At 42.3% G+C, this 10,071-nt stretch overlaps 1 protein-coding gene across 3 annotated transcripts in view; it reads right to left on the bottom strand.

Annotated features, from left to right (window-relative positions):
• Nucleotides 1-7,379: 7,379 nt before the first annotated feature.
• adgrb1a (adhesion G protein-coupled receptor B1a) overlaps nt 7,380-10,071 on the bottom strand; it is a 116,371-nt gene continuing 113,679 nt past the window's right edge. For all 3 annotated transcript variants that reach the window (XM_069655515.1, XM_069655517.1, XM_069655516.1), the window contains one exon: nt 7,380-9,087. In XM_069655515.1, the coding sequence (XP_069511616.1) occupies nt 8,893-9,087 (195 nt within the window). In that variant the 3' untranslated portion in view covers nt 7,380-8,892. The remainder of the gene's footprint in view (nt 9,088-10,071) is intronic.

Below are 10,071 nucleotides of genomic sequence, written 5' to 3'. Positions count from 1 at the left end.
AAAAACAGTGCTGCGAAATCTCCAAAGGTCAAACTGCCTTCATTTCCCAGCAGAGTCAGACATGAATACACGGCGAGGTGAGGACGGAAAAGTTAATTAAAAATTGAGATGACGTCCACATTAGTCATTCACAGATACTTTTAACTAATTGTTTTCAAAGAGCTGCATGGAAACGTCTTCCTCAGGTCGCTGCTTAGTTTGAATCTGAATTCTAAAGACCTACCGCCTTTACTGGGTGAATACAGCAACCTGCCTGTCACATCTACCTGCTCCGGTATCTGTGATGACTGGGAAGAATTTTAGTAAATTTAGCAATCTCAGATCCCGTCGGCTATAGTCTGAGACGATATAGCCTCTGGGGACACCGGTGAACGTGCCGGGTGGTAAGCGATAATCAACTTCCCATCAAGACTTCCTTTTCCGCGCGCTGCATTTTTACAGAAAGAGAAACCGTTTCCTTGTGATTGACTTGTTTTTAACGGGTCTGACCTTTGCCCAAATGTCAACATCATGATGCAGATTAGTAAGAAGTAAGAATTCAAGCTTTGTCAGGTCTGTCCTCAAGAGGAGAAGAAAACTTATAAAATGCTCGTTTGTTGAACGGAGGTCTGATCGATCTGATGCAATCGAGGAAGTCGGGAAATCTGAACGGCTTTCGTGACAGAGCGGCAAGGGAATTCATTCATTCAAGTTAAATTTTAGATCTAGAACAGATTGTTAGCTGAACTTACATGCAGATGTTTACAGAGATGAATAAGAAGCTTAATCGCTGTCAGATGACGCTGATGGGAGCCGGTAAATAAAGATTATCACATGTATTGTGTGTGTGTATATATTTATTGCTCCTCATGTTTTCACCTTTTGCTGGACCTTGTTGTATTTTTTCCTTTGGCATTTTTTGCCTGGATTCTGAACAGTAAGTTTCTTTGCTTCTTCATCTTCTTTGCTGTACTAAATGTACTCTGCATCTGGGTCCTCTCTTTTTGTTGAAGGCATAATGGAATTATTTCACTGTATTACAGAATAAAGAAGCCAGTGTAAAACAAATAAAAAAATATCTTTATGAATTAAAAATATGTAAAAGCCTGTTTATTTTACTCTAAAGCAGAGTTTCTCTGGCTTTTACAATCACAGTTGTTCTGCTTTTAACTGAGAAATATTCCCCTGAAGGATGTCACATAAAAATCATTGAAGACTAATTTCTATACATCCAAGAACAGTTACTTCTCTTACGAACCACTTTGCATGAACCATTATAAAGTTTCTCAATCCAGACTTTTGCTAAAATGTGTCACATTTGTATTCCAAATCAAACTGCTAACTGAATTAAGAATAGATAAACAAATCAAGTTTTGTGCCGAGGCCACTTTTGTCTGAGGATTGCCTGTATCAGGACTCTGCAGAGATCACAGCCATGTTGTTTTTACCTTGATTAGTTATTTCTGCTTCCATTCGATCAAAAAAAAAGTGAGAACAACGGGGCTAAGTTAAACAGAAACAAGTATATTATGTAGCATCCAAAATGGAAGCAGGTTTGCAAGAGGATTATTGACCCAACCGGTAACAGCTCATTCATCAAGTAACCACAGATGATATTGAGTCACAGCTTCTTATTGTCCAGACACACAGTGACCGAATCTCCCCAGACTGATATAATCTCCATCAGTCAATTAATCAATTTATTACCAATACCGAAGCTGTCACATGATTTAGTGTTTAATATTGTTTGCTCAACCAAAGGGACTGAATGTCACTGCAAGTGAGTAATTTATGACCTTCATCAGCAGAAGAGAGCTCTGCAGAGGACTGAATGTGTAACCACAGTTTGATTGACTCTCTTCTCATTAAGCAGGTTCTGTTGTTAACACCTAAAAAGAGAGACCATGCAGAGGACGTGCACTTACTTGAGGTAATTTACTAAATGCTCCTATGATGATGCTCATTGGAGCTGCAGCTCTTTGTCAGTGACGTATTATTGAAATCTGGCTTTTTTATGCCTGACGAGTTATTGCTGCTTAAATCTTTATTAGCCGTCTGCCGTCATCTTGTTGTCCAGATTGCTTTTCAGCTGAGGGATGGGATGTAATTCCCAGGCCGTTATAGACAGATTTATAGACAACCATTACTTATCATACACATGGACAAAAAGTGCGAGCACAGCCACCACATTAAATACTGTGTGTCATCCTGCATTAGGCAGATTAAGTATTTTCTGTCCATCCCAGATTGTGCTATTGTTACTGTTTAATTGTGTCTGTTACAACATTTAAACAGCCTTCATATCAGCACTGTGCTGTAAGTTTTAGTGATGATGTGCCGCCCCCAGCTGCAGTCTCACAGGAAGAGAACTGCTCTGACCTCTGACCTTACAGCTCTGCTCTCCATGGAGCTGTGTCATTTTCACTGACACTGACAAACGACAACTGGCTCAACATGTGTGTCATGAGAGAGAGCGAGAGAGGCAGAGAGGGGCACAGGGACAGTCAGAGAGACAGCAGTCTGCCTTGTTTCTACAAGCCAGCAGGGGGTGACTCCACTAATTGGTAAAAAGGTCTGACTGTACGAAATATATACTATATACTGCATACTGCATACTATAGACTACGTACTGCGTTCGACGGTAGTATGTATTATAGAGGAGCTTTTCAAATTAATTTTGCAGTATGCTACGCCAGGCGGAAGTAAAAACTTACCGCCGCTTCTTTAGCTATAGCGTCCCTTCTGCTGGAATGCTGCTGCTGTCCATTTCAACTGCTGCTGTGACGTTCCAGCGCTTTGCATTGTGGGATAGAGTAGGCGAGGTGGACTGGTCCGATGCATACTGGAGATTTTCTCCAAATCAGTACAACATCCGGGTATTTTTGGCATACTGCATTTTGCTTTTGTTTGCATACTACATACTACATTTTGGCCAAATCAGTACGTACTGCTAGTATAGTACGGCATTTCCAACACAGCATATGAGAAAATGGCCTCTTTCTCACTAGATTTATTACCCCAGTAAACAATTTCCCAATCTCAGAACCCATTGGTTATCATCTGACGGCGATATATCCTCTGACGGCAAACATTTGGGCATACTGGTGCACCTAGCGGTTAACAATAATGACTTCCAGCCAAGACTTCCTTCTCTGTGTGCTGCATTGTGGACAGTCCAGTTAGCAGCTTGAGAAGCGACAGTGTGTTCAGATAAAAGTGAAGTGAAATCCTCCCTCCAGATCTGTCTGCTAAATACTAAGTATTGTAAATAGTTACACAGAGGCTGCACTCTGGTTACTTCAGCGGGATGAAACCGAAACAGAAACAGATTTTCTTGTGACTGACTTTAATTAACGGCTCTTCAGTTTGCTGAAATAACAACATCATGATGCAGATTAGGAACAAGTCAACATGAAGCTTTGTCAGGTCTGTCCTCAAGAGGAGAAGAAGACTACTTTAACATGACAAGTTTGTTGAACGGAGGGCAGATGCATCATCGTCAGATTACCGCCAATGGGAGCCGGGATAGCACTACGGTGGATTGCATTTCAACCTGCTTTAGCTCTCACATAGGCTGTTTTTCCTGCATGCAACAAAGCCTGCTGATACATGATTGGTTAATACTACTCGGACAATAAACGTACGACAAACAGAAACCAGAACACTTCCCATACTAAAATCCGGTCGCGTGTCTACGGATTCTACATTTTTAAACATTTTCCAAACGAGTTTATGGTCTCAATCTCTAGTTTAAAGTCTTCTTCTTGCTACTATAACAACCTACAAATCACTGAAAAACACCCAGAGGAGTCAGCTCCTCATTTTTTTTGGTCAGGGAATTTTATTTAAAATTTGTTTCCTAAAAGCACAAATTAATATCACAGTTAACATGAGTGACAGATACACATTGCTAACCAAGCTAGCACAATTGTTAGCTGTCAGCTTCACCCTCATCCTCCAAATATGGTTACTTAGGGCGGGTTCACACCAGCCTTGTCTACTGCAATTGAACTGAACCCTGGAGCGTTTGTCCCCTCGGTGCGGTTCGTTTAGGTGGTGTGAACACCGCAATGAAACTCTGGTGCGGACCAAACAACCGGACCATGGTCCCCTAGAAAAGACGGGTCTCGGTCTGTTTCCAAACACGGCCCGGTTTGATTCTTGTGAGAACGTAAACGGACTTAAAGTAGGACCAAATACAGAAAACAAACTATAAAACTGTGCATTGTAGTTTACAGGTGCTGACATTTACAGAGACATGCAGCGAGATGAGTAGAAGACAGACGTGGGGGAGCAATGAGGAAATAGAAATATGAGCTGAGCATACAGTTTCCCAAATGCTTGTGGAAAAGCTCGAGAACACGGAGGTGTTCAAACTGTTCAGTGAGAAACTGAAGGAGAATGGAACTGTGGAACAGAGTCGGTTAAAAGTAAAAGAAAACTCTGACAACAAAAAATTAAAGTCTGCGATCATGTTTAGTGTGATTGATCAGTGTGCTCTCTCTCTTTGTTTACTTCAGGGAGTTTTCCCACATGGAAATTCTGACCAATCAGAGAGCAGTTTCCTCGTGCATCGAAAGTTTTGGTCTGCTGGTAAAAGCTGCCGTGTGAACACAAAACAAACTCGGGGCAAAATGCAACTTTGGAACAATTTGGTCTTTGATTGGGACCAAACAAACAGACTTGTGAATACGCCCTTACAATCACTCCAATAGCCAAGATGGTGACGTCCAAAATGGTAAACTCAGGGCTTTAGATCAAATAAATAGTTAACATCATGGTGGCTAAGAGCATTTCTTATACAGTCTGCGGTTTCGTCTCTAATATTGTGAGTCAAGTTTATTACACTGTGAACAAACAGAGTTCTGTTGGGATGACTTTAAATGAAACACTAACTCCCTCTTTGATAAAAAGTACTTTTCATATCCATAAAGGTGGACAGTGGATCAGTTTGAAACCCTGCTAGGAGAAGGATGAAGAGATATGTAGTCAAACAATGAACGAGTCAGATGAAGAGGTGCAGGCAAGTATTACTCATTGTAGTTTGACCCTTCAGCCCTTTATCCAGAGCGGTGACAGACCCACAGTAAAGTCAGAGGATCCGAGTTGTGAATCAGTGTGGATGACGCCCACTGACAGATTCACGACAACAGCATGCCGCCTTCATCCTGTGTAACTGTCATTTGTGAGAAGCACAATTAATGAGGATGACAGAAACATGATTAACCTGCTGTTGTAAAATAAGAAGTTATTTATTGACCAGAGTGGCCGGACAGCTTTTGACTCACTGCAAACTGTTTGAATCACATCTTTCTAGTTATGCAGTGTTCACTTCCATTAATTAATCTGAATCTCTGATAAAGTATGACCGTATAATTGTGAAAAGTTTGGTCCAAAGCTAATCGATCAGAAGCTCAACTTGCCATAAAGACCAGACGCAGACAGAGCAGCCTTGTTCTGCATCACATGACTGCCTGTAGTTTCCACTGCTTGGCTGGAAGCCAAAATAAAAGTTGCAGCACATAATTCTGTATTACACCAGAAACTGTTGTTGTATTTTTAGATAAGGCAAGGCTAGCTACCCCTCCCCCCCAAACAGTCCTTTTACTAAGTGAAGTTAGTCCCCTGTTGGCTGTTTATGAGCTTTGTTTTTCTTTAGTTTGTTTGTTTGTAATTTTACAAAATGTCCAACCGTCTAAAGCAAGACTGTCACTTTTGTAAGATAAACTAAACATCCTGCTGCTCCATCATACTGCTGCCCAACTGCTAAAGTGACTTTATGACTCTTCTCGTCTTATGTTATTGTTACATATACGGTAATACAGCAGCATACCACATTTGACTGCTGTCCAGCCAAAGTGCATTGTAAAACTAATACACCTCTCTCACATTGTAGAACCTCACAGGTTGCATGAATCATAAAGAAACGTATCTTATAGAGGCTATGCACATGACGTCTCGGTAGGCAGAAGTCGCTGCGGTTACACCCAGTGAGTGGCAGCGTGTGAATGCTGCAAAAACACAAAAAATGCTTCTAAAATGTGAAAGCGCTTTTGTGTGATTGACTGCACAAACAGACTGAACGAGAAGTCTGAACAATCTTTTTACAGATGACTGAGAGCTAGAGAAAAGAGAAGCAAATGGATCACAGCAATTCAGAGAAACAGCTGGAATTCAGGCTCTGAAACGTGGATTTGTGTTCGCCATTATGTGTCAGATATGTTGGATTTTGGGGTGAAATCAAACCTTCAGTTATACTGCACTGACTACCCAGCATCTTACATTTATATTCCCTGTAACTGTCGGTTGTTAGCATTTATTTGAACCAATCAGATGATGGGCCTAAAGGAGGGATGTTTAGACAGTGTTAGCTATGCAAGAAAAACTAAGTTTTCCTTAGAATGGGGTACTCCACAAAGCAAGCATGTGCAAATATGAAAATAAATTAACCTTAAAGTTATAATCTCAAAGATTTTCCTTTAAATAAATGTCTGTTAAATCACTATCTATTGCCCAATGAGGTATCACAATGGTGATTGAGCCTTTGGCCCACTGATGAAAGCCTTTGCATTTGCAGTATATAGTATTATTATAGACTGGGTGTCTGTGACAACTTTCGCAGAAAAAATCACAAGCGGCGCCCAGTTAGTGACGTGTTTTCCATCAGCCAGCAGTGGTTGGTCTGCCAGAGAGGGTAGGCGGAGCTAAGCGGCTGCTTTTCCGCTCTCTGCAAGTGTTGCGAGTAAACAGTAATCTACTATGGCTGAACAAACAAAGAAAAGATGGATGACCACAGATACAACTTCAAAAATAAGTCAAAATCCAAAGAAAAAGAAACAAACTCGACGCTCAGATGAAGCAAACAGTCTAAAAAGGAAAGCGACCGTCAGCCTGGAAAATCAAGAGTTACAACCCTGACAAAGGGAGCCAACCGTGGACGTCTGATTAAATTGGGAAGTTTACTCCCATAAGTACTGTTTGATGCCAAAGGTGCCGCCATAGAGAACGCAACTGAAATCTTCAAGATTGAATCTTTAATTTCGCCAACATTGAATTGCAACCAAGCGTCAAGGCTTTTGCTTGTTTTCAGGCTTTGCTTTGTGTATTCAAATCAGGCACATATAAATGTCAGGATACAACATTTTCTGGCCACATGTCAATGTCCACGGACCACTGTCTTTGGTAAATGGTAGGGATCTCTGTTGAGTCCAACTGGCCTTAATTTAAACAGATATTCGTCTGTTTTACTCCCATCGTTTCCCTACATGAAGGCAGCCATGTTGCAGGATGTTTTGCCGCTCAAACCGCCTGAGGGGACGTGTTCCAGTGGGAAAGTGTCGTCAGTGCATACCCTCTGTATGTGATCATTGTGAGAAAACAAGAATACTGCTGTTTTGTTATACGCTTATATGTTTTTATTAGAAATAAGACACATTCATTTTGTGCTCTGAAAACTGTACATTAACAAAGAGGCGACCCCAGTAAAATAAAAAGGGGAGTGAGGGGGGTGGGAGGGGCTTGTGTAGCAGGGTGGGGCGCAGATCAGAGGGGTCAGAGGTCAGGGTTTCGACAAATACAGATCTGAGGGAGTGACTGGCGGTGATATCAAAACACACACTGTTACATTGCGATACAGAACACTCGTATAGTCCAGTACCCTGATAGGACAGGGGGGCGGGGATGGGAGGATCAGTATCAGAATAATCATGTTCATATTAATAATAATGATAACAACTATCCCCAAGCACAGTAAGAAAGATATTTATAGGCTAAAATCCATTCTGTAGAACTCTGTTGAAATAATTACAATGCTGTACATCAGGACTCCAAGTGAGCCTTGTGCTTTCTCTGTGTGCAACCCTCTGATGAACTCTGCCTCCCCACATCATCGTCTTCATACCATATATATTTATAGATCTAGTCATTTACTCATCGTCAATGATGCAACACACACATACATACACACAAGAACCCTTTCTGAGCATCTTTGATCATATTTTGCATTTACTGTACCAAGCCTGCTTGTACATCCAAACAGCGTGTGTCTGCTGAACGTGGCTCCTTCTGGACACGCTGACGCTGATGTCCGTGTTAGCGGCATTGAGGTTTAGGGCCGGTTGGAGCGCTAAGTCGCCAGCCCGCGCTCTGGCGTCTCTGAGGTGTCCATCGGTGCCATTTTGGCTCATGGTGATGCGTTACTTGTCACCGCAGGGCCGACTCTGCCCCACCAGGATCACAGGGGATAAAGAGCCAGTAGGATTGGGGTGGGTTGTAGAGGGGAGGGAACGGCATTCGGGGGGCACATGGTGTATGTTTTGGCAGTCTGCCTCCTGAAACGCTTGTTGTTTTCCCTTTTGAGATTGATATTGAAGAAAAAATATGTCCAGAGGCTTCTCGAGCCGTGTACAACATCAGCGTTCATCAGGAGAAAGAGAGAGCAGAACAGTGAGGCAACGATACTCCCGACAGTAAAAAAAAAAAAAAAAAGCGAGACATGATCATGATTATTACATTGTACTCATTTAATTCAGGGGTAAACATCAGAAGATTACCTTTGCAATTCCATGTATGACATGACTATATGATGCACATATAGTAGCTGAATCCGTCTCCCATGTGAGCCACTGGGTGTCCGGGATCGTACACAAAAAGATGACCAGCAGACAAAAACATCGTCCAAACATGAAAAGAAACAACACAGAAAGAGACGCCATGTTCCCGCTCTCTATTTAAACGGTTTAATGTATTTTTCTGATATTTTGACTCTTCTCTCTCCTCCTCCCTCCTTCCCCCCTCATGTCCCCGCAGTGGGCTTCATCCAGCCTTTGAGTAGAAGTACAGAGCAGGGCAGTGTGTGTGGTGTGTCTGCTTGTTTGTCTGGAAGAAAAAGGAGGTTGTGGGTAATAATCTGGGTCACACCTCCGTCTGCAGGTCCATGATTTCCTGGCCCACCAGAGGAATGGTGGCACTGTTCTTCTCCCACTCCACCGTCTGTAGCTCCAGAGGGGAGGCCGCCACCGTCTCCAGGTCCTTTCTCACCCAGGATGGGGGGGAGTGGGTCTTCCTGATGCCCTCCCACGCCCTCTTACTCGGGGTCTGCTGCTTGTCCTGATGAGAAGAAGACAGAGAGAACATGTTTGTTTTTCTGAGATAGTCATGAAATCTGTGATGTATTTGTTATATTTTGGGGTACTTTAAGTTCATGCTGTTATTTTTCTGTCTGCCTTTCCTACCTTTCTTAAAGGACTAGTTTGGCTTTTCAAAATATAAGCTTAATCGGAACTTTGTCCTCTTCAATACATCTTGGGAATGCTCGTATTCAAATCAAACACCATCTGAACTGGTCTGAACCTGGCTGGCATAGATCTTACATCTGGATGGTGCAGGGAGGCTACAGCCACTCTGTTGCACATGTTTGGTGCTCGTCCATGGCTTTACATGTATTGGTGAACATTCTTCTAAGTAGGTTGCAAAATTGGTTGTTGGCATTTTGTTCTCTCTTGTTTACAGACTTGTCCTACCAACATACAGCCATTGGATTAAGGAAATCATGTTCCATCTTAAACTAGAGAAGATTAGATACACAGTCTCCTTGAGGGTCTCCTAGGACATCTGATGTTATGTGGCGGCTGTTTTTGACCTTTGTGGAGGATATGGAAGCAGACAGTATGAAAAGGAAACCAATTCTCAGTGATTTCAAGTGATGTCTGACTTGGGCGGGGATGGTGGGGGTGGGTGGCAGGTTGGTAGGCTGTGATATAATGTGAAAAAGCAAAACAAAAAACATTGATCAAAGAGAAGATTACTCACACGCTCAGCTGTGTCATAAAGTGCAGAGCTGGAGCTTGTTTCCAGTTTCAATGGTAATTATCCTACACTGTCATTAAAACTGGAAACAACTAGTCCCCCTAGCCCAAAGTACTTGGATGCAACACATGTTGTATCAATCGCGAGAAGTGTCTGAGCTAACGGTGTGCCCCATAGGGGTTTAACAAATGCCTGATTTGGTTCTTTATTAGTGTCAAATAAGTACAACCTTGATCTGTGAAGCTGGACCTCTGAGAAGACCTGACTCCAAAGCTGTGAAACACG

This window comes from Semicossyphus pulcher, unplaced genomic scaffold, assembly GCF_022749685.1.
Source record: "Semicossyphus pulcher isolate SPU_LCO1_2020_fin unplaced genomic scaffold, fSemPul1.0.p SCAF_9, whole genome shotgun sequence".
NCBI lineage: Eukaryota > Metazoa > Chordata > Actinopteri > Labriformes > Labridae > Semicossyphus > Semicossyphus pulcher.
This window is presented reverse-complemented; position numbering and strand designations above follow the sequence as displayed.